The sequence below is a fragment of the Ambystoma mexicanum genome, chromosome 3p (genome assembly GCF_040938575.1).
Source record: "Ambystoma mexicanum isolate Mex_15411 chromosome 3p, UKY_AmexF1_1, whole genome shotgun sequence".
Lineage (NCBI taxonomy): Eukaryota > Metazoa > Chordata > Amphibia > Caudata > Ambystomatidae > Ambystoma > Ambystoma mexicanum.
Window position 1 is genome coordinate 1,080,402,779 of NC_090925.1, and position 20,906 is coordinate 1,080,423,684.

The 20,906-nt window shown below is 43.9% G+C and overlaps 1 protein-coding gene across 2 annotated transcripts in view; it reads right to left on the reverse strand.

Annotated features, from left to right (window-relative positions):
* The window catches only part of TCERG1 (transcription elongation regulator 1), a 1,289,229-nt gene that overhangs the window by 199,997 nt on the left and 1,068,326 nt on the right, over positions 1–20,906 (reverse strand). For both annotated transcript variants that reach the window (XM_069652440.1, XM_069652439.1), the window contains one exon: positions 4,899–5,049. In XM_069652440.1, coding sequence (XP_069508541.1) covers positions 4,899–5,049 — 151 coding nt within the window. The remainder of the gene's footprint in view (positions 1–4,898; positions 5,050–20,906) is intronic.

The following is a 20,906-nucleotide window of genomic DNA, read 5'->3' on the forward strand; positions in this document are numbered from 1 at the left end:
TGGCGTATTTTACACTAATTACGCCGATAACACCAGCTGGTGCTTTAGCTAGAGGGAGGCTATCATACAGACAGTACTAAGATTGCAACCATTTATAGCATCATAAACAAATGGATGGAGCATAATTGGATGTGCCTGATTAGCAAAAAAAAACAGTTGTTGATTATTGGCACAAGACAAGCTTGAGCCAAATTGGGTGCAGAATATGAAGCTTTTGACGTTAAAAAGATACTCGGATCCCAGTAATGGCTCAGGTTAAAACCCTCGGGATGATGGTAGAGGCATCCGTGGAGGCTGAGGCACAGGTTAACTTCCTACATAAAAACAATGCCCAATATCTACGCCTACTGAGATCCATTCAACCCTTTCTAAACAAAGAGAATATTGCTACCATCGCAGGGCCATTATCCTATCCCGTCTGGACTATGGCAACGCGTTGTGGCTTAGGGCCACAAAGAAGGGGATAGAGAGATGCCAGGTCATGGAGAATAACACTAGTATGCACCATAAAACAGATTAAGAAAAGAGAGCATGTATATGAAGGAAGGAAAGCCCTGCATTGGCTAAGGATAGAAGACAGGATATTATTCTAATCCCTGTCCATAGTGCACAAGTGTCGATATTGCTCAGCACCAATGTATCTCAAGAAACAGTTTGTCAGATATACTTTGATTTGGTCTCTGAGATCCGAAACACAAGGTAGGTTAAATGTACCCTCTGTTCCGTAGAGTAACAGGTTTGGGCCGAGCATTTCCAGTGCAGCCAGCACAACACTGGAATAAGCAACCCTCTTTATCCGCCTCGAAAGTTATTTCCTTTCAGGAAGCGCCTTAAAACTCATCTGTTTAAATGAGTCCACTTATTTGCAAAAGCCATTAAACCACTGCTGCCACTGTCTCTTATGTTTCATGTTGTTGAGCCCCGATGCCTGCGGGCTTTCGGTGCCCTATAAGCATATAAATAAATTTAAAAATTCTAATAACGAAGGAATGGTAAGGTTAAATCCTGATGGTGATCTTTCTCGGTGTATCCTTCTGGGTAAAGGAGTGATAGATGGATGAGTTATAGCTCTCACTTTATTCAACCGTCACGTGATGGCTTTGTGAGAAATAACAGCGGGGGGTGGTATATAACCAAGATGTGCAGGTTTAAGAAACGAACTGCATCGGCTATGCACATGATTTGATCATGCTAGACTTTACCACGGCAGGGCTTAAGAGATCTATAAATGGAAATTACAGCTTATCTGAGCAGCAATAAACTAGAGTTAAACCCAGTTAAGTCAATTGCAGCAACAACCAGCAAGAAAAAACTAAGGAAATACTGTGAGTGGACTATTGGAAAAACACAAGTGCCAGAAGTCAAGACCTTCAAGTACTTGAGCTTCTCGTTTTCCATTACAGACATACTGAAAGTGCAAAAAGAGACTATGGAGATCAAGGTGCGATCATCCATAACTTTAATGAAGGTTATAAAAAGTAGGATGTGTGCATTCTCTGAGTCCCTAGTAGAATTATAGCACCGTAAAGTGACCGCTATTATACTATATGGAGTTCAACTGATACATTTCACCAGTAGGAAATATTTAGATATCCTGGAGGGTAGGGTCTTGAAAGGGACCTTTTCCTGCCTAGATCTACACCCATAAGCATACAGAAGTTCTGTAGGTGGTACTTCAAATTTAGATTACATTTTCCAACCACACTCTAAAGGATTGGTCCCAGTTTGGCTATCCCAAAGGAATTCCAGATGTGTCGATTGTGCAAAGTAGATGGTGTCGAGTAGATGGTGTCGAGACTTTGCAACATGTGGTTATAAAATGCCCTTCAACTGCCTTGGGCCGAACATCATTTCTAGGGCCCTTTGTGCACTCGACCTCAGCAGTTGGTTCTGTGGCTTCTTGGAACAGACCAATGACAACGTCCCAAGTCTTGCTTATTTTAGCCTTAATGACATTTTTGATAACTATTTTCAATGACTTACAGCAAGTGATTACTTGTGGTGAAGATATTGTTTTGAGTTTAGCTATGTTATTATTGATAATGTGGGTTTTAGTGTCATTTTAAGTTGAGTATGGGTTTTATACTGTTTATACTGTGTGTGAAATATATATGAATTGAATGTTTGTATTGGTTTGTGAAGGAATTGTGTGAAGCTATTATACTAAAAAACACAAATAAAAAATAAAAGAAAATCCTTCATGGTCACTGTTTGAGTGTTCTGAATAGAAACTGAGCCCTTCTCAGGAAATAGAAACTTAAAGTCACGACTCTAGAAACTGGTTTGTGAAGGTTACATTTCCTTGGCAACATGAGGCCTTCTGTTTATTTTTAATATAATTGCGTCTTGCCACCACTGATCATTTTCCCATCTGTTCATTGTTTTTAAGCTGCACATGCACTCCTTTGAAAGATAGAAATTTTCTGTATTTGCAAATGATCACTCCAGGCATCAATCACCTTGAATGAAAAGTAGATCTGTTTTTTTTAGCTTCAACAATTCAATGCAAGGCCCACTTAGCAAATGTATTTCTCTTTCTCCGTAAAACAGCATTTTTGGTGTGGCAGCTGAAAATGCAATGCTGTTTTTTTTTGTCCGTCAGCTCACAATGTACCTAATTCCTTTTTGCAGCCTGCTTTTGTTTTTCACATATTCCTTGCTTCAACTGCAAAACTGCATACATTTGAATTCACAAGGCACATTGGCAGTGTTAAAGCCAGCTACTCTGTCTCCCATGACAAGAAGGTATTTCTGCACATTTTGGGTGCAGGTTGTTTGCTCACTGTATCATTATCAGCTTTGAGAAGAGAGGGGCCTGGGAAATAGCTGTGCATTCATTTCCAGAAGGTGAGTGCTGGAGAGCCTTGCATTGGAACTATGGGCGTTCCGCACAATGGGACACTGCCATTACCCAGACGTTGGTCTGTGAAGTTGCTGTGTTGGACCACAAAACCTCAGAAGTGCTGCCATATTATTATTGCAAAACAGGAGGACATATAATGGGCATGGGAGGAGTAAGAAAATAACATAGTGGTGCAAAAACAAGAGGGTTTAAAGAAGGAACACAGATGACCAAATACTAAGATAGAAAATATTGGATTTGGAACCGTGAAGAAGTTCTCTGTACAGATATTAATTTTGCAACACAAATCGTACATGTTTCTACTTGAACCATAAAAATAAAAGCTCCATTATCAACCAGTAAATGGTAAAGAACATGGATACAGATAATACATAGTCTTTGAAACATCATGTGAACATAAGACTAATAGCTCAAGGACATAGAAATTCAAACAAAAAAAAGACACATGCACGTGTAAGTACTGCAGCGAATGGCTAACCTCGCCAGACGGATACAGATTCTCGGTCACTAGGTACCCCACGGTACTCTGCACGTCACTGATTGGCAGCCCTCAGGTTGAACAGATTGACAGACCACCCAGCACAGGACTGTCAAGTTAGTCCACTTATTACAAAGCAGAATACATAAAAAGGCTACATAGGGTTTCCAAAAGATGAACACAGCAGGTTTTCTTCTTCTCAAATATATATACAGAATACATATTTACATTTCCTTATCGCAATTGTAAATAGCTGAAATCCATGATGCTCAAATAGTTAGACACGCTAGAAAAAAAGAGTGCTCGTTAAAAGAAAATAGAATTCCTCTTGTTCAGCATGTGTATAAAGATTATGATTTGAAAGCACATTTACAAACAGGAGACTGCCCAATATTAAGCATACAACAGGTAAGAAAATATGATGTTGACCAACAATAAATTAAGAATTGATATCAATCATCATTTTGCAAGCTGTTCGGCAATGTAGATTTAGGAACTGTGTTTGCCTGGCTACAGCGAGAATCCATCAGTTTTTTGTTGTTTAAAAAAAAAAAACGCAAAACGGAAATGTTCTCTTTTTGGCAGGAACCTCGATGTGATTTTAAATGTCAGGAATGATTGGTTTCCTCTGCTAGTCACCTCTTTCTGCACAGCAGAAAAGCACATTTAATAAAATGCAGCGTGTTTTGATGGCAATAATATTGATGCAGTTACCCTCCGTGCCTGCCTTCGCAGTGGTAAGCTTGGGCTCACGACATCTCAGGCAAATGACATTTGGAAGTCATTAATCTTTAATATTCGACCTTTATTCTGATGAGCAGCATTTTATAGACCGTTATGATTACAGAAAGATTAGAAAGGCACACACTATTGCTTAAGGGGTTAAAGGAGCCTAAAAGAGCACTTTGAAATGTAAATGCTATGGTTACAAAAATGTTTACTATAAGGGCAAGGAAATCCAAAAGCAGATCTGAACAGAGAGGAAAAACACCATTCCTAAGCGTTCCTGTTTAAACATGTTTGACAGGGATGATGCCGCGAAACACATCTCTCCCCTTTCCTTAGCCATATAGAAAAATAACTAACAGTCTGTAGGTCAAAAATGGATCCAACTATTCAAACTTGATGTATTATTTAAATGAATGCATTATTTACTGTTCTAAAACTATTTAAACTAAGAAGCCATATTGTAAATCTACCACATGTACTGCATCACCACACGGGAAATGAATGAGTGGCCAAGGCTCTTTATGAAATTAGTGTTCAAAAAAAGACGTAGTAGTAAATAGATCTATAAACAGGCATAGTGCAGCAAAGAAAAAAAACGATTTTAAAAAGGCAAATGTCACCACCGAAAGTAAGGAGGAGGCATGGGCTATGAGGGGAGAACATTTCTAGAAACTTGTGAAACTGACACATGAGATTTGCACAGATATAATAGACACCATGAAGTGTGCTTATTGGGATGTATGCAATTTCTGAACACTAAACAGAGTGTAATCTTGCTATTTGCTGCCTTGCCGAGCAGCCAAAGGGAGCTAAAAGAAACGCACTTACCTTTTCTCCTCTGAATTTCGAATCGTCCTTATCTCGTTTCCTTGAAAACAGCATGAATTCATTAAATAGTGCCTCTCGATCCTTCATCTTTTCTATTGCTTTGAATCTCGAGTCTCTAGCATGTTTGGCTGCAAATTCACTAAAGGTTGCTCTATAAAAGAATGACAAGGCGGCCCACATTTCAGCACAAATGGAATACCAGGAAAGGATAAGTACAAATTGACAATCTACTAAGTACGGTGTAGAGCTTCATAAATGCATTTCTTCTCCACATAAACTAGCAGTTTAAGTGTGTATGTGTAGAATTTCTAGTACACAGGAAATAATTTAATTTCCCTTTTTTATGTGTGTTTATACAAAGCACTAGCGGGCAGCTTCGCGATCTCTTGGTACCTGTAATAGATGCAAAGCTGAATTGACATTCATTAAACTTGCATAAGAAGCAAAGCAAATGGGGTGACAGCAAACCGGTAAAAACAGCAAAGACTGCTGAAGGGGTATTAGTCATGGCTTTAAGTGGGACACGGGGGACAGGGTAGAACCCCAGCAGTCTAAAAAGGCTGGGGCGCAGCTCAAACCACCGATAACCATACCAAGCGATTTCATCTAAGTGTGTGCAAGTGTGAAAGCTTCAATAGGGATCATTTAAATGTCATTTAAAACCGTTGCGCTCTGCACCTTGCAAGGAAACCCTTCTACTATTTCCCGATTCCCTTTTCTCTCGGCCCTCTACCGCCCGTGATTGGCCCATCCACTCCAGCTTCCATCCCCACGAGAGTCTAGACCTCGTAGCATATCCCTGCAAGCTTTCTTAACAAGCATCCGCTCGTAGGCAAGTTCAGACCAGCATAGCGGAATCTCGCGCTGCCTTTTGCATTATTTTATGGGCCTGAAAGTCATTTAAAAACCGGTGCACTCTGCACCTTGCAAGGAAACCTTTCACTACTTCCCGATTCCCCTTCCTACGACCCAGCCCTCCCACCACCTGTAATTGGCCCATCCGCCCCAGTTCGCTGCAAGTCCCCAGACCATGTGCCCTCCCTCCCACCCCCCAGTCCTGATTGGCTATTTGCCGCCTTTTACACACCCTCCCTGGGCAACCCACTGCTCGGCAGCCGCAGCGGCTAAGGGCCCCAAAGCAAAGCTCCTACAAAGGTGGCTCCATACAGCGTCTACAGGTGTCAGCAGGGGAAGCCAGTGGCCAGCCGTCAAACAAGAAGCCACACTCAAGGTAGGAGTGGTTTTGGTGAAGGATAGAGCAATCACTTTACCCTCGAATACCTACCACTTAGCAAACTAACCTGCACTGTAAATATTAGCCTGCGTCGCACCCTGGGCATCTGTTCATATTGACTTGATTCATATCTAAGAGATACAGCAGAAAAAAACGTACATATGCCACTAGCCACCCACCTCTAACACACCGAAAGGTGGCTACTTGTCAGAAATGTACCATACAGTAGGAATTTCATAGGATTATATCTCCCACCATAGACAAAGAAATGTGTTTAGCATATTTTAATTATTATATCAGACAACATGGCAAAACATAAAAAACCTATTTCCAGCGTTCGTTATTTGTAGAAACACAAATGGGCGGAAGAAGCAGACACCAAAACATTTGCAATGTACAATTTGCGTGATGTTAGTAATGGTGTATTTTGATCGCATTTTCAATTATACAACATGGTTTAATAGCGTCAACATTTGAATATGTTTCTAGGGAGAAGGACAACACTGTTGCAGTTTAAAGCTCGTCAGTAAAATCCAACGCCCCGTCTTCAGGACGCGATAGGTTAAAGAAAGACGTTACACTGGCAACATGGCGCCTATGTGTCAGTGTGGTGACCTAAAAAGATGAATAAAAATTGTTTTACTCAAACATGATAAAAACGGTGATGGTGGTGTTTGTGTGCATACAAAACAAGTAGCCAGGTTGCTAACCTTAAAAGTGATTTCTTTTGGTGTGATGGGCAAAGCGATTGCATGAATCAATTTAATTGAGGCGGCAGACCAGTCCGTCTTAAGAATTCAAGCTGTAAATCAATACGTAGATTTATTTAGATTTTTGTTGAAACAAGTAACATATTGAACCAACATTAGTTACATTTTGATATATGAATCAATCATATTTACCACTTTATGTGTAAGGCAGGGATTTTTGTTTCAAGTCCTGCAGAGAAATTTCACTGGTGTACCAAGTTTCTATGGTATTCCGGATACTACATGTCCCATAATGCATCATGGAATCTAAAAAAATGTGAAAAGCCTTTCAATTTCACAGGTTTCACCTGATTTACGTTTCGTTCATGCATTTAAGTGGCAGGGAGTAACACTTACTTGGCCATAATGATCCCCAAGGCTGTCTTGCATTGTTATATATTGGGTTAGATATTTTAAACTGCTCGCGTGTCAGTGAATGGCTCTGCGTGGGAGACAAAGGCACCAGAGAGTACAATTAGAATCTCTGTACGTTTTTGAGCAACAATCAAGTGTGGCATGGATTTCAAAGCAGGCTTACCTGTCGTGTGTGCATTCGCCTTCACAGAATCGCTTTACCCTGTGGCTTTTTCCTTGGTTGAATACTGGTGTAAGCCAAATGTCATTCGTTGACATCAAAAGAGAACTGCCAAGTCCAGTCCATTCGTGTGTGCAGTAGAGGAAGGACTTTCCTCAGTATTAGAAAGGGGTCGGCCATTTTTGAGTGTATATGGATCCTATGAAGGTATACTTAACACTGCAGTCAATAATGATCTGCTTGCTAGCTCTCAGTAAGGGGGTGTGTATAGTGTGTCAAATACATTTTTTCTTATAGAGCAAATTTGTGCACACAATGGTTATGCATTATATGACAATTTTAGACAAGGCATCACCCTCCAGCAGACATGATCGACATAAATGGCAATGAGATCATATTTCATTAACCCCCCACTGGTTGTTTGGGCTATTAGTGGATAAACAGACTCCACTCTACGGCAATATTTAGACCGGAGTGGACTGTATTGAGATTATGAATCCATTTTTGCTCCGTTTTTTTAAGGAACAGATCCCTATTCCCTCCCTGTGGGTGAGCTTTAGATGTCTCAATAAGAAACCAAAATATATCTTTGCATGTGTGTTTCGCTTGTAAATAATGGGCCACCAATGGTTTATCCGGAGTACCATTCCGTATGGCTGAGCGATGTTCGCCAATTCGTAATTTCACTGACCTGACTGTTTTGCCTATATAGATTAACCCACAAGGACATTTTATCCCATAGATCACCCATTTAGTCAGGCAATTTGAGAAGGATTGGTATTTCCATAGCCTGTCATACAGATCAATCTGTTTCAAATTCTTGGTCAAATGGCAGACTGAACAATGTCCGCATGCATAATGACCACTGACTGGTGGCAGTCTCCATAATGTAGATTGAAGGGGTGTCTCAATGTTGTTAATAGGGGAAGTGTGTACTAATTTATCCCGCAGATTCGGCATCCGCTTGAAGGCAAATCTAGGATAACTTGGTTGAAAATCATCGGCATGAATGATTTTCCAATTTTTTAGTATCACCCTCAATACATCTCAATAGAGTCCAGTCTAAATATTGCCGTAGAGTGGAGTCTGTTTATCCACTAATAGCTCAGACAACCAGTGGGGGGTTAATAAAATATGATCTAATTGCCATTTATGTCTATCATGTCTGCTGGAGGGTGATGCCTTGTCTAAAATTGTCATAATGCATAACCATTGTGTGCACAAATTTGCTCTATACGAAAAAATGTATTTGACACACTATACACACCCCCTTACTGAGAACTAGCAAGCAGATCATTATTTACTGCAGTGTTAAGTATACCTTCATAGGATCCATATACACTCAAAAATGGCCGACCCCTTTCTAATACTGAGGGAAGTCCTACCTCTACTACACACACAAATGGACTGGACTTTGCAGTTCTCTTTCGATGTCAACGAATGACATTTGGCTTACACCAGTATTCAACCAAGGAAAAAGCCACAGGGTAAAGCGATTCTGTGAAGGCGAATGCACACACGACAGGTAAGCCTGCGTTGAAATCCATGCCACACTTGATTGTTGCTCAAAAACGTACAGAGAGTCTAATTGTACTCTCTGGTGCCTTTGTCTCCCACACAGAGCCATTCACTGACACGCGAGCGGTTTAAAATATCTAACCCAATATATAACAATGCAAGACAGCCTTGGGGATCATTATGGCCAAGTAAGTGTTACTCCCTGCCACTTAAATGCTTGAAAGAAACGTAAATCAGGTGAAACCTGTGAAATCGAAAGGCTTTTCGCATTTTTTTTAGATTCCATGATGCATTATGGGACATGTAGTATCCGGAATACCATAGAAACTCGGTACACCACTGAAATTTCTCTGCAGGACTTGAAACAAAAATCCCTGCCTTACACATAAAGTGGTAAATATGATTGATTCATATATCAAAATGTAACTATTGTTGGTTCAATATGTTACTTGTTTCAACATAAATCTAAATAAATCTACGTATTGATTTACAGCTTGGCGTGTTACAGCACAGAGTACAGCACTACTGCACAGGTAGCAATTTTTTTTTTATGCAGCACCACCACATGGGTGCGGTGCATTGCTATATGTGTTACCAGATTAACATGGACATATAAGTAAAGACAGGCTATTCAGTCAAAAACGATTTTAACATATAAGATGCAAATCTATTTTTACAGTTAAAAGCACACGTGCACATTCAAAAATGCACACTATTTTTCACCTGAAATGCCTATGGTGCAAGAGACACATTTTAAAATTAATAACTAACATTATTAATAACTAACCTGACTAATAAAACTGCATTTAACATAACCCACTAATAAAAATGTGTCTCCACTGCATAAATAGGCCTACTCTGAAAGTGAACTTTTAAACACACATTCATTTTTTTTTCTTTTTCTCTGCTGCTCTGTCCACATAACTACAGGAAGCCAAGGGCTCGAAGGAACAGGAAATCAGTTGGTTACAAATGGTTACTGTAAAAATGAGCCATTGTGTAGTGAGGGAGGAGATGGCATGATTGATTTCTGATTGGAGCAGCGTCATAGCAAGTATCATGCTAGAGGCCGTGATGAGAGTTTTGCTGGGGGGGTTTGAAGAAAGGGGGAGGACAGTCGGGATTTGGCAGAGCTGGGAGAAGGGCCTGTTTTCCTGGCTGAAGCATACCTGCTGCAAAAGCTGAGAATTCCAGGCAATAACCCCGGTTTGAGAACGAAAGACGCTTGTTTTCACCGGGGTTAATCTTCAAGGGAGCCAAATTCAGAAAGAGAACAGCTGAAGAAAACTCATGCTGAACAGATAAGGTAATTACAGAAGTGTGGGGGCTGAGTGTGTACGAGAATATTCAGTCAGTGTAGGAAAGGAGATTCCTGTGCTTTAATCACATGTTAATGTTGCAAATTGAGTTCTTGTCTCCGCCACTCTCTTTTCAGTGTATCACAGACAATGCTGTTACTGTGCTATTTTATTTATTTCTGTAAAGAGTGAGATCGTGTTTAAATGCAACTTTTATAATACACAAAAATATTTGAAAGCAGACGGGTGGTGTGTTTTATATTTACCAAAACAGTGCTGATGATGTGGGGAGATGTTTAGACAGTGCAATTGTCATTTTCAAGGTAGCTAAACATCAAATTTGGTTGCAGCCGTGTGCACAATGTAATTCAGTATGAGCAGTTATAACTAACTGTGTGTGTTGTAGTTTGTCGGAGGTCTATGAGTCGGCAAAAAGGGCGGCCCGGGACATAGTTCACTACCGTATATAAGATAGTGAAAATACCACATGATAGCTCGCTGCCGTAGATAAGACAGAGAGAAATTGCCCATGGTGGCACACTAAAAATGAAAATGTGGTCTTCCTGAAATGCAAGCCTGAGGTCTCTCTAGTGATTACATGACAAATCTAAGCAAAAATAAGGGGTTCTGGATATTGGGGCCACAAATAAAACAAGGGAATTATGCTCACCAAAATACCACCAACCACGCATACCAACCACGCATACCAAATACGCATGTCTGGGTGCTGAAATAATGCATGTCCACTGTATTATTGTTGTACATGGCCCAATCTGAATACAAGGAGTGATTGTTGCTAAGTTATTTTTCGGCGGTAAGAAAATACCGTCAGGCCCCAAATCTCCACAAAATACCCTACAGTAGCTAGTGGTATATGTACGTTTTTTTCTGCTGAATCTCTCCTCACATACCACAGCCCCCTTAAAAAAATTGAGGAAACCCTTGTGCTCACAACACTTGCTTATCCCTTGATTCATATCTAGAAAGTACCACACAATGATAGTATTGTGAATGTTAGCCTGCACCGCACTGCAGTTAGTACTGTGAATATTAGCCTGCGTCGTACCCTAGAGATTTGTTCGTACTGACTTGATTCATATCTAGAAAGTACCATACGGTGTTAGCATTGTGAATATTAGCCTGCACCACACTGTAATAGCACTGTAAATGTTAGCTTGCAACACACTGCATTATTACTGTGAATATTAGCCTGCGTCGCACTCTGCAGTGATAGTATTGTGAATATTGGCCAGCACCCCCCTGTGATAATATTGTGAACATTAGCCTGCAACACACTGTTATAGTGTTGTGATTGCTAGCCTGCATCTCACCCTAGAGAACTGTTCATATTGACTTGATTCATATCTAGAAAGTACCACAATGTAATAGTAGGAACAAGTTACGTACCTGTAACTGTTGTTCTCCAGCATGGGTCTTGCATAGATTCACATGCTCATGAAAATTCCCAGTCATCAGGCAGGGAATCCTCAGTAAAAGAAAAGAAATCAGTTTCAGTTAATTTCTGAACTGTCTTTCGCCTAACAACCGATCACTAAGCTCTTGGTCATACTGGCCCCAGCCAATGACTGCCCTCTACCTAAGCCCCTCCTCAGGCAGCCATCTTCAGATTTGGTAACATGTAAAGTGGCAGTAGAACCAAGAGAAGGCCGCAGAGGGGCAGGTGGGAGGATTTGCATGTGAATCCATGCCAGACCCGTGCTCGAGAACAACAGTTACAGGTAAGTAACTTGTTCCTTCTCCAGCATGGGGTCTGGTATGGATTCACATGTTCATGAATAAAGAATACATAGCAGTACACACATGCACAACCACGGCAGGTGGCAAGGCTCAACAGAAGCAATCTCTTACCTCCTCACCAGGCTCACCCTCAAGCGAACAGGTTGCGCAGCACTGCTTGGCGGACTCTGGACTCCTCCCAGGAATCTGTCGACGCAGTAGAACTGTGTGAAAGTGTGCATCGACCTCCATGTAGGAGCCCTGCAGATGTCCAGCAGGGGGACACCAGACAGGAATGCCGTTGTAGCAGCGATCACTCTGGTGGAATGGGCTCTAGGACGGCCAGGCAGCAGTCGGTTTGCCAACCAGTGACAGTGAGTGATACAGCTAGGGAGAGCTACCTGGAAATGGAAGCCTTGGACAGGGCCTTCCCATGGTTCACAAGGTGGTCACAAAAAGTTGAGAAGTTTGACGGAACCTCTTCATGCGGGCCATGTAAAACTTCCGCGCTCGAGCCACATCCATCGAGTGCAAAGTCCTTTCAGCTGGCGATGAAGGCATTGGAAAAAACACAGGTAACACCAAGGGCTCATTGAGGTGAAATTCCGACAGAACCTTGGGTATGAAGGGGTGCGTCCGCAGCACCACCCTTGTCTCGTGAAAAGTCAAGTAAGGCTGCTTGCATGACAGGGCCTGGATCTCACCTACCCGTCTTGCAGAGGTGATGGACACACAGAAAGCTTTTTTTTCCATGACAGAAACTTGAGCGGAGCCGAGTGCATGGGTTCAAATGGGGCCCACATGAGCATAGTCAGTACTATATTGAGTTACCACGCCGGGGCCGGGGCCTTCACCGGCAGGAACGAGCAGAACAGTCCTTTGATGAACTCCTTAACTAGACGGTGTGACCACAGACAAGACCGTCGCAGAGTTCTGGTGTAGCGGGTGATAACTGCCAGCTGAACCTTAATGTAAGCATGCGCCAGTCCCGATTTAGTCAAAGACAGTAAATCTGGGAGTACTTGAGGGGGCGTGACCCGCAGGGGGTCGATCTTCTGAGAAAGGCACCAAATTACACAGCGCTTCCATTTGTGTCCGTAGCATTTTGAGGGAGATGACGCCCTAGCTTTGGCGAGAATTTCTTTGCAGTCTGCGGTAAGATCGTAGCCACCAAACGCTAATGCTGCAGGATCCAGACCTTCAGTTTCAGAGACCCCGGGTCGTGGTGAAGAATGGCGCCTCCTTCCCTGGCGAGAAGATCCGTGACCACTGGCAGCTTGACTGGCGGGGACGCGGACATGCTGAGAAGGTCCGGGTACCAGATCTGTCTCCACCAGGTCTTCTCCGGTAACCAAAGGCCTCTGGCGTGAAGACGGCCAGTGTGGGCTCCCCATCCTTCCAGGGAAGCGTCCATCGTGACCGTCTCCTGGTGGGGGGGGGGGTTAGAGGGAGATTTGGAAATCTGTACCTCCGGCTAGATTGGAGCGCACGCCCCACCACCTTATCGTTCGACGGAACTCCTTGTCAAGTGCAATCCTGTCCTGGAAGCTCCCGGACACCTGGACTCAACGGGCATTGAAGGAACTCCTGTAGCGGGCACATCCATAACCTGCTGAGTTGAATGAGGTAAATGGATGACATCATGCCGAGAAGAGACTTGATGGCCCTCACTGTGGCGATCTTCAGTGCTAAAAGTCGTTGCACCTTGCCCTAGTTGGCCGCTAACCCCTCGTCCGACGGTGACGCCAAGCATGACACTGTGTCGAGCCGGGATCCGAGGAACAGAGCGTCCTGTGAAACAGTCAAGCAGGACTTTGCATAATTCACTGAGAGCCCCAGATACGTTAGTAAGCTGACGGTCCTCGCTGTGTGGTCGACAGTGATGTCTCTTGATCTGGCCCGGATGAGCCAGTCGTCCAAGCAGGAGATCCCCTGCAGTCGTAGATGGGCCGCCACCGGTACGTCACCAAATGTTCTAAATTGTAAAATTGAATATGTTATGAACAATCTATGAATTGTGCCTACAATTGTTTCTTTACTGAATTTGTATTTTTCCTTTTACATTAAGAGTCCAAGTTTGGCCTTATGAAGAAGAGGAGAACTTCCTCGAAACGCGTCGGTATTTAATTTGGACTCAATTTTTCCTCAATTTGAGCTTCATCCATTGATTCCATTTTGTTTCTATGCACTGTAAATAATTTCTCTCTGAACTATAATTCTTGCTGAAAACAATATAGCTTGGCTCTAAATATATATTTGTTTATCTCACACTTCTGTGTCTGACCATATTTGTTAGAAACAAAAATATGTACTATGCCTATAACTCAATTTGAACAACTGTATTGGATTAATCCAAACATTTGAAAGTGTGCAGGGGACGGGAGGGCTCCCAAGTTGAATCATCTTTCTTTTTACTGTTTATTGTCGGGGTCTTGTGCCACGACCCCAGTTCCTCCCCCGCACCTAAAAATGTATTTAAAATAATCCTCGAATTTCTTTACTAAGCTTACTTACCATAGGTGTGCACTTCTATCTAAACCCTTCGCCACCGGTGCCAGGCACTTGAAGACTCCGGGGGACGACTTTAGACGGAAAGGAAGGGCCTTGAATTGATAATGCTAACCCTGAACTACGAAGCGCAGAAACTTGCAGTGTTCTTTGTGGATGGGGATGTGGAAGTGTGCATACTTCCAGTTGTCCGAGCACGTGTTGAAGAGTGACCATTCTGAACTTAAAGTATTTGTTTAGTCGCCGTAGGTCGAGAATGGGCCTCCAGCCCCCGGTCTTCTTTCGTACGAGGAAGTACCTTGAGTAAACTCCGGGTGCCTGGATTCGCTGTGGAACTAGCTCTATTGCCCCTTTCTTTAACATGGCCCAAATCTCCAGCAACAGCTGAGGGACATGGTTTTCCTGCCGGGCCACCAGTGGTATTCAGGGACACTTTCGTTGGAACTCCAGTGTGTCCCTGCAGGCAAGAGCGTCCAGCACCCAGCAGTCGGTGGAGACGGTCTTCCACACGCTGACGAAGTTCGCTAGCCGGCCTCCCACCGGGGTGCATGGGTGAGGGCCAGACGGCCTGGCTGGTTCAATCTTGCTTGGAGGTCGACAGACCGGTCTGTGGTCCCAGATGACAGCACAGACTGTCCCCGAAGGCTTTGGAACGGCCCCTGCTGGCTTCCTGGGTGGAGGAGCGAGAGGGATCGCGGTAAGAGGTTGAGCCCCTGCCGAAAATCCCCAAACACCAGCTAGACTTCCCTCCAGAAGAACGAAAGGACAGCCGTCGTCACTGTAGAGTTCCTAGGGCACGTGCCGTCTCCGTGTCTGCCATGATGGCCTGGAGGGATTCATCCACAGCCTTTCCCAACAGTTTGTCCCCGTCAAACGGCATGTCCAAAACCCTTGTCTGGACTTCCTGAATAAAGTTGGTGGCCTTGAGCCAGCCACGCCAGCGAAGGCAGACGCGGTTTCCTCATCTAGCGGAATCCCGCGTCCGCAATGCCCATGGCCACCGTGTTGGCATGATCCGATGCCACCTCGCCTTCTTGAAGGATATCCAAAGCCTCAACACGCTTATCGTTGGGGAGGAAGTACAGGAAAGGAGCTAGCTTAAACCACTGCTCCATGTCATATCTGGCTACGATGGCGAGGGCAGCTTTGACCGTGGTCGCCACAGAGTAGATAACCCTCCTACCCATTGAATCCAATTTCTTCCCATCGCTGTTCAGAGGGGTGGATGAAGCAGAAGATGTGGAGCCGGACTACTACTTCCTGGCGGCCGCCGAGACTGCCAAGTCTGGCGACGGATGAGACCGCAAGCACTTGGGCGCAGAGTCAGGCACCCTGTACTTCTTCTCCAGCCGGTCTCTTCGTTGGGGCTGTAGAGGGGCTCTTCATCAGAGCCAGTCCTCGTCCCAAACATCGTCCAGTAGAGGGACTGAGAGGATGGTCTTCCTCTTCGCCTCCCGGCACTGATACAAGAAACCTTCCTTCTTTTCTTCCGGCGTGAGCTCGTGGAACGATCCTATCTTGTCCGGAGGAGAGGCTCTGGACAGAGGCGATCCCTCCGTCGTCACCAGTGCCCATCACAGGTGCAATTCAGTCTCCCTTGGAGGTGGTGGAGTTTCGGGGGGAAGGGGCAGTGGAGAGGGTGGAGATGGGTGGCATGGAGGCATCAGGTGTCGCCTCCTCTTCTTGGTCGGTGGTTCTCCCGGTGGCAACAGGGCGACCAGCACTGATGCCGCGGGAGGGGCAGACGCTGGGATCGCCAGTTTCCTCCTCTGTAACTCGGACACCAATGAGTTGAAGGCCGAGATGATATCCAGTGCAAAGTCTCTAGGTGGCCACTGGGGCGTAGGGGAAGGGCCACCTAGAGACCATCGTCGTTGCCCTCGTCGTTGGGGGAGTGCCCGTAGCCTGCGTCATCATAGTCATCGCCCTCCTGGACTGTATGGGCAGAAATGACGTCTTCATCTTCAGCCGAAGAAATATCCGTTCCCTGCAGACCTTCAACGCCCCTTCCCCCTTTCTTCGGGTCCAGAGGGGTCGGTCTCGGGCAGAGGTCCAGCATCCGCTTCTCCAGAGTCTTACAAGCGGGCATGTTCGAAGCCTTCCTCCTGGGAGGAAGGGTCACCCTTGCCGTCGACGGGGTACTCTGCAGATCCGCCCCTACGGCTTTTGAAAGTGACATCGCCACCACCTCGAGGGGGGGGGGGTGAAGGCTTCGCTGGGTGCACCTCGGCCTTCACAGTGAGGCCGGTGGCCTTGCCCTTCACGGCCGAATCAGAGGTCTTGTCCTGTTAGGCCTTCTACTTCAGGGCCTGATCGGACCCTTTGTCTCCTTTGGCCTTTTCTGCAGCGGGTAGGCCGGACACCGTACCCTGCTTGGCCTTCTCCGGGTTCTCCCGTAGCTTACCCGTGTTATCTGACTTTCTCTTGGATGAGTTACTAGAGAGTTGACTGGAGATCGACGTAGATGGAGATGATGGGCATGCCCTGTCTGTCGAGGGACCCGCAGCAGTAGTGACCCTGACGGAAGCGTACTCGCAGTGTTTGGCCTTGTGTTGAGCCCACACAGGTGGAAGCCCACTCAGTTTTCCCGTATTCGGCAGAGGCATGCCCCTGTGTGCCACCTGGTGCAGCGGCCTTGACCTGCAGCCACGCTTCCAACTGTTGATGTCGGTCCCTCAACGTGCGCTTTAAGAAGCCATGACAAAAAGCATAATCTTCCTCCTTATGCGTTGGGGTGCAGGCAATACAGACATTGGGAAAGCTGGTCATCCATGTATACATTCTGCAAACCGCAGTTGGAGCACAGCTTGAAGAGGTATCCCTCCAAGCTCGCCTCCGAACACATACCGGCATTAGCATAAAACGCAGCATAGTAATCGTGAAACACTGCATTAATGACTTCGCTAGTGACAACCACCTCACCAGATGCCCCCAGGATACTTATAATGGGCTGTGCCTGACTCTCCAACCTAGCCAGCTATCTACCCTGCCTGTCTGCCTCCCCATACCTCAGAGCCTGCTTCAGCTTAACGATATACATCACCTCACTGTCTGCCAATTCCGGAACCTCAACAGATTCTCTTTGATGACTACCAGCAATGCTCCACCCTGTCCTGCCATATTCATTTTCCAGCTCACATAGCTGCACTTCAACCTCCCCAATTCATCCCGATAGATGTAATAACCCCCACAGAGATCTACAGGAGAACCCCCCCTGTATCCATACCTTAAATGCCTCCCATATTGTGGAATGCAAGGACACAGATCCAGTGGTAATCGCGAAAAAATTACTGATTGTAACCCGGAGGGTAGCAACCAGCCCAGGGTCCAATAACATGGACAATGCCATCCTCCACAAAGGGCGGGGCTGCGGCTGCCGGTCCAGTACAATGGATAATGCCCCCAGAGAGTGGTCGGATAGCGTACGCGGCAATATCTCACATCACCTCACGTTTGCTACCAACTCCGAGGAGAGAAGCCTGTTTCACCTACCTTTCAACCTGTAACATCGAAAGGTCTAGCAATTTCTTCAGCATATAACAGCTCCAGTAATGCTTTAAGCTTGAAGATTTTTCTATGTAAAACTCACAACAACAAGCGACATGACCCTATAAAACGTCCAGTTTTACTGGAGAAATGAAATCAAGGAATTCACTAAAATACTTGTCATAAAGTGATATTGATAGAGTTAGTTTTCCGGCTTATCCGAATACAAATATCATTGAACTCTCGATGAAATCCAAACTAGCGAATGAAACAATGCTGGGATCTAAAGATGAATGGCAAAAAAGGGGATATATGCTATCAAGAAACATGCCTTTAACTGATGCAAATATATCTAGTAGGGGGAAGTGGAGAAAAAAAATCTGAATGTGTCCTCTTATCTGGGGGGAGCCCCAAATGTATGGGAAATTGTACCAGAAATCATAGCACAAGTGTTTCAGAAAATGGGTTTACCTGAACAGAAGCTCTAGCCAAACAGGATTTAAGATGCCTCTCTTGGAATTCAATGGGGTAAAACTCCTTCTCTATAGACACCCAAAGATTATTTATTTCTCAAAATTTTGAGCCGATTTCTTTGCAGGAAACCTGGCTGACCGATGTATTAGGTATTGAGGGTTTTTCTGTCTCAACAATTAGCTAACTGTAGAGGGTTTGGACGCCCAAGCGGAGGTCTGCTATTGGCGTGTAGAAAAGAGGTTTTCCCGGAGTGCACTCTGGTGTCAAATGCAGTAAAGGGCCTCTAGGCCGTCAGAAAGCAGACTAGAGAAAATAGCAACATCACACATTGTGTTGTGATAACACTATATTGGAACCTGATGAGTATTCCACTGACAGCCTTTTTGCACTCCCTGACAGACTTGCTGTTGGTCGCCCAATCTCAATTTCCGTCTGATGAATTGATCATCTTGGGAGATTTTAATACGCAATGAATTATGCGAAGTTATTGTCTTTACCGTTGAAAAGTAAATCACAAAATGGTTATATATAGGATGACTTTATGGCTAAATGGGACTTATTGCTAAATGGTAATGTGAAGGGTGATATTCCCGCTGTGCCTTCTCGACAATTGATAATGTATTTGTTCAAAAAAAATATCTTTGATAAATGCCTAAAACTTAATCTCAGACTGAAGATAGCGATCACCCAATGTTGGATTTCGTCCTTAAATTTGCGGATAGTCCTCAAACTCCTCAATATATCCAACCACTAGAAGTTATAAACAGTCGGTAATCGAGTAGTGAAGTTTGAAAGAGGGGGCCAAACCCTTATTGATAATTTGAGAAAGGCAATCAAGATCCTATCTGATCATCAACTGATGGGGCAGTGTAAGCCGAGTAGCTATATTCATTTTTTGTGGGGTTTGAATCCCCCAGAAACTGGGAACGGTAAGCTTCTTAAGAAGCACAAGCATTTTTTTGATAATAAAATCTATGGAAAAAAAGGCACGCAAGAGCAGAAAAGAAACAAATTAAAAAAACAGTAAAAGACATTAAGGAATGTACTCTTCAAATAAAACAAGTGATTATGGTCTATAATAACTGGGTGAGAAATTCAAAGAATTTCTGGCCTATTGTTCATTCAGCACAATTTCTAACCGATTCTCCACAGACCTCAGTTATTGAAGAAAAAGCTTGGGTGGACCATTTTCTGAAGGTCTATGGGCCTGCAAATTCCCAAGTCTCCTATCTTCAGCGAGACTCAGAATGGTCTTTAGATTTCCAGATCGAAGAAATTGAGCCTCCGATAAAGAAATCTAACTCGAGGGCTCCTGGCCCAAATGGTCTGTAATTTATTCTGATGAAAAATCCAACTATTTGGGATAGAGTTTAAGATTCTATTTGAAAACATTCTTGACTCGCAAATACCAGATTTGTGCAGAAATGCAATCATGATCCTGATATATAAAAAAAGGGAGATCGTTTGGCTGCGGCAAAATACCACCCCATATCATTACTTGATGCAGATGGAAACATTTTCTGTGGATTCATTCTGGGGGAATTAGAAAGTTGAGCGGACTCAAGGGTATACTTCCCAGGAAAGAGACCGGTTTTATAAGAGGGATATCCACCTCACTAAATACACTGATTCTTAGAGGCAGATCCACTGCTTTTTGGTGCATGGGTGCACCTCTCCCAGGCCTTTGACAAACTATGGTGCAAATTAAAAAATTGGGGTCTGCAGGATCAATTGTTAAATTTTCTCATTAATTTACATCAAGGGTCAGTATTGAGTGAGATTGTCAAAAGAAGGCGTCTCGCTAAACCAATTAAGATAGGGGGGGGGGTCCATCAAGGTTGCCTGTTGGCCTCTTTTTTGTTTATGGTGGACCTGTCTCAATGGTTGATGGAGAGAGGCTTACTGTCTCCAAAAATCGGGAACAAAAACAAGTGCAAAATTGTGATTTTCAAAAATCCACATAGAATAACTAAATCCTATGAATGGTATCTGAATAATTCGACTATCCCAATAGCCAAAGAAGTGACCTATTTAGACTCTCAGATTGCGGCCTATCCAACTATGGCCCATCTCATTTAAATCATTGAGACTAAGCTGAGAATGTTGTGTGCCCAAATGAAGAGAATTTACTCTAAATACTGCAGATTGTCGTTGTTACCACTAATAAAATTCTATGTGGGGAAGGTGATTCTGTCTATTACCTATGGCTTGGGATGCTATTTACAGGCCTTCAGTGTAAACTGGGATAAGTTAGAAGGTAAAATATGGAAAGCTATATTAGTTTTGCCAAATTCAATTCATATCTCATGTGTCCGGCATGAATTGGGCCTTGGCTCATTGTCAGTAATGGAATGGAAGTGGCTTAATTTATATAGGCTAATTTTGTTACCTCCAATAGCATCATTATTTGACGAGGTTGCTCAACAAATGAATTTGAATAATAACCCTTTTCTAAGTACTTTGAGACTA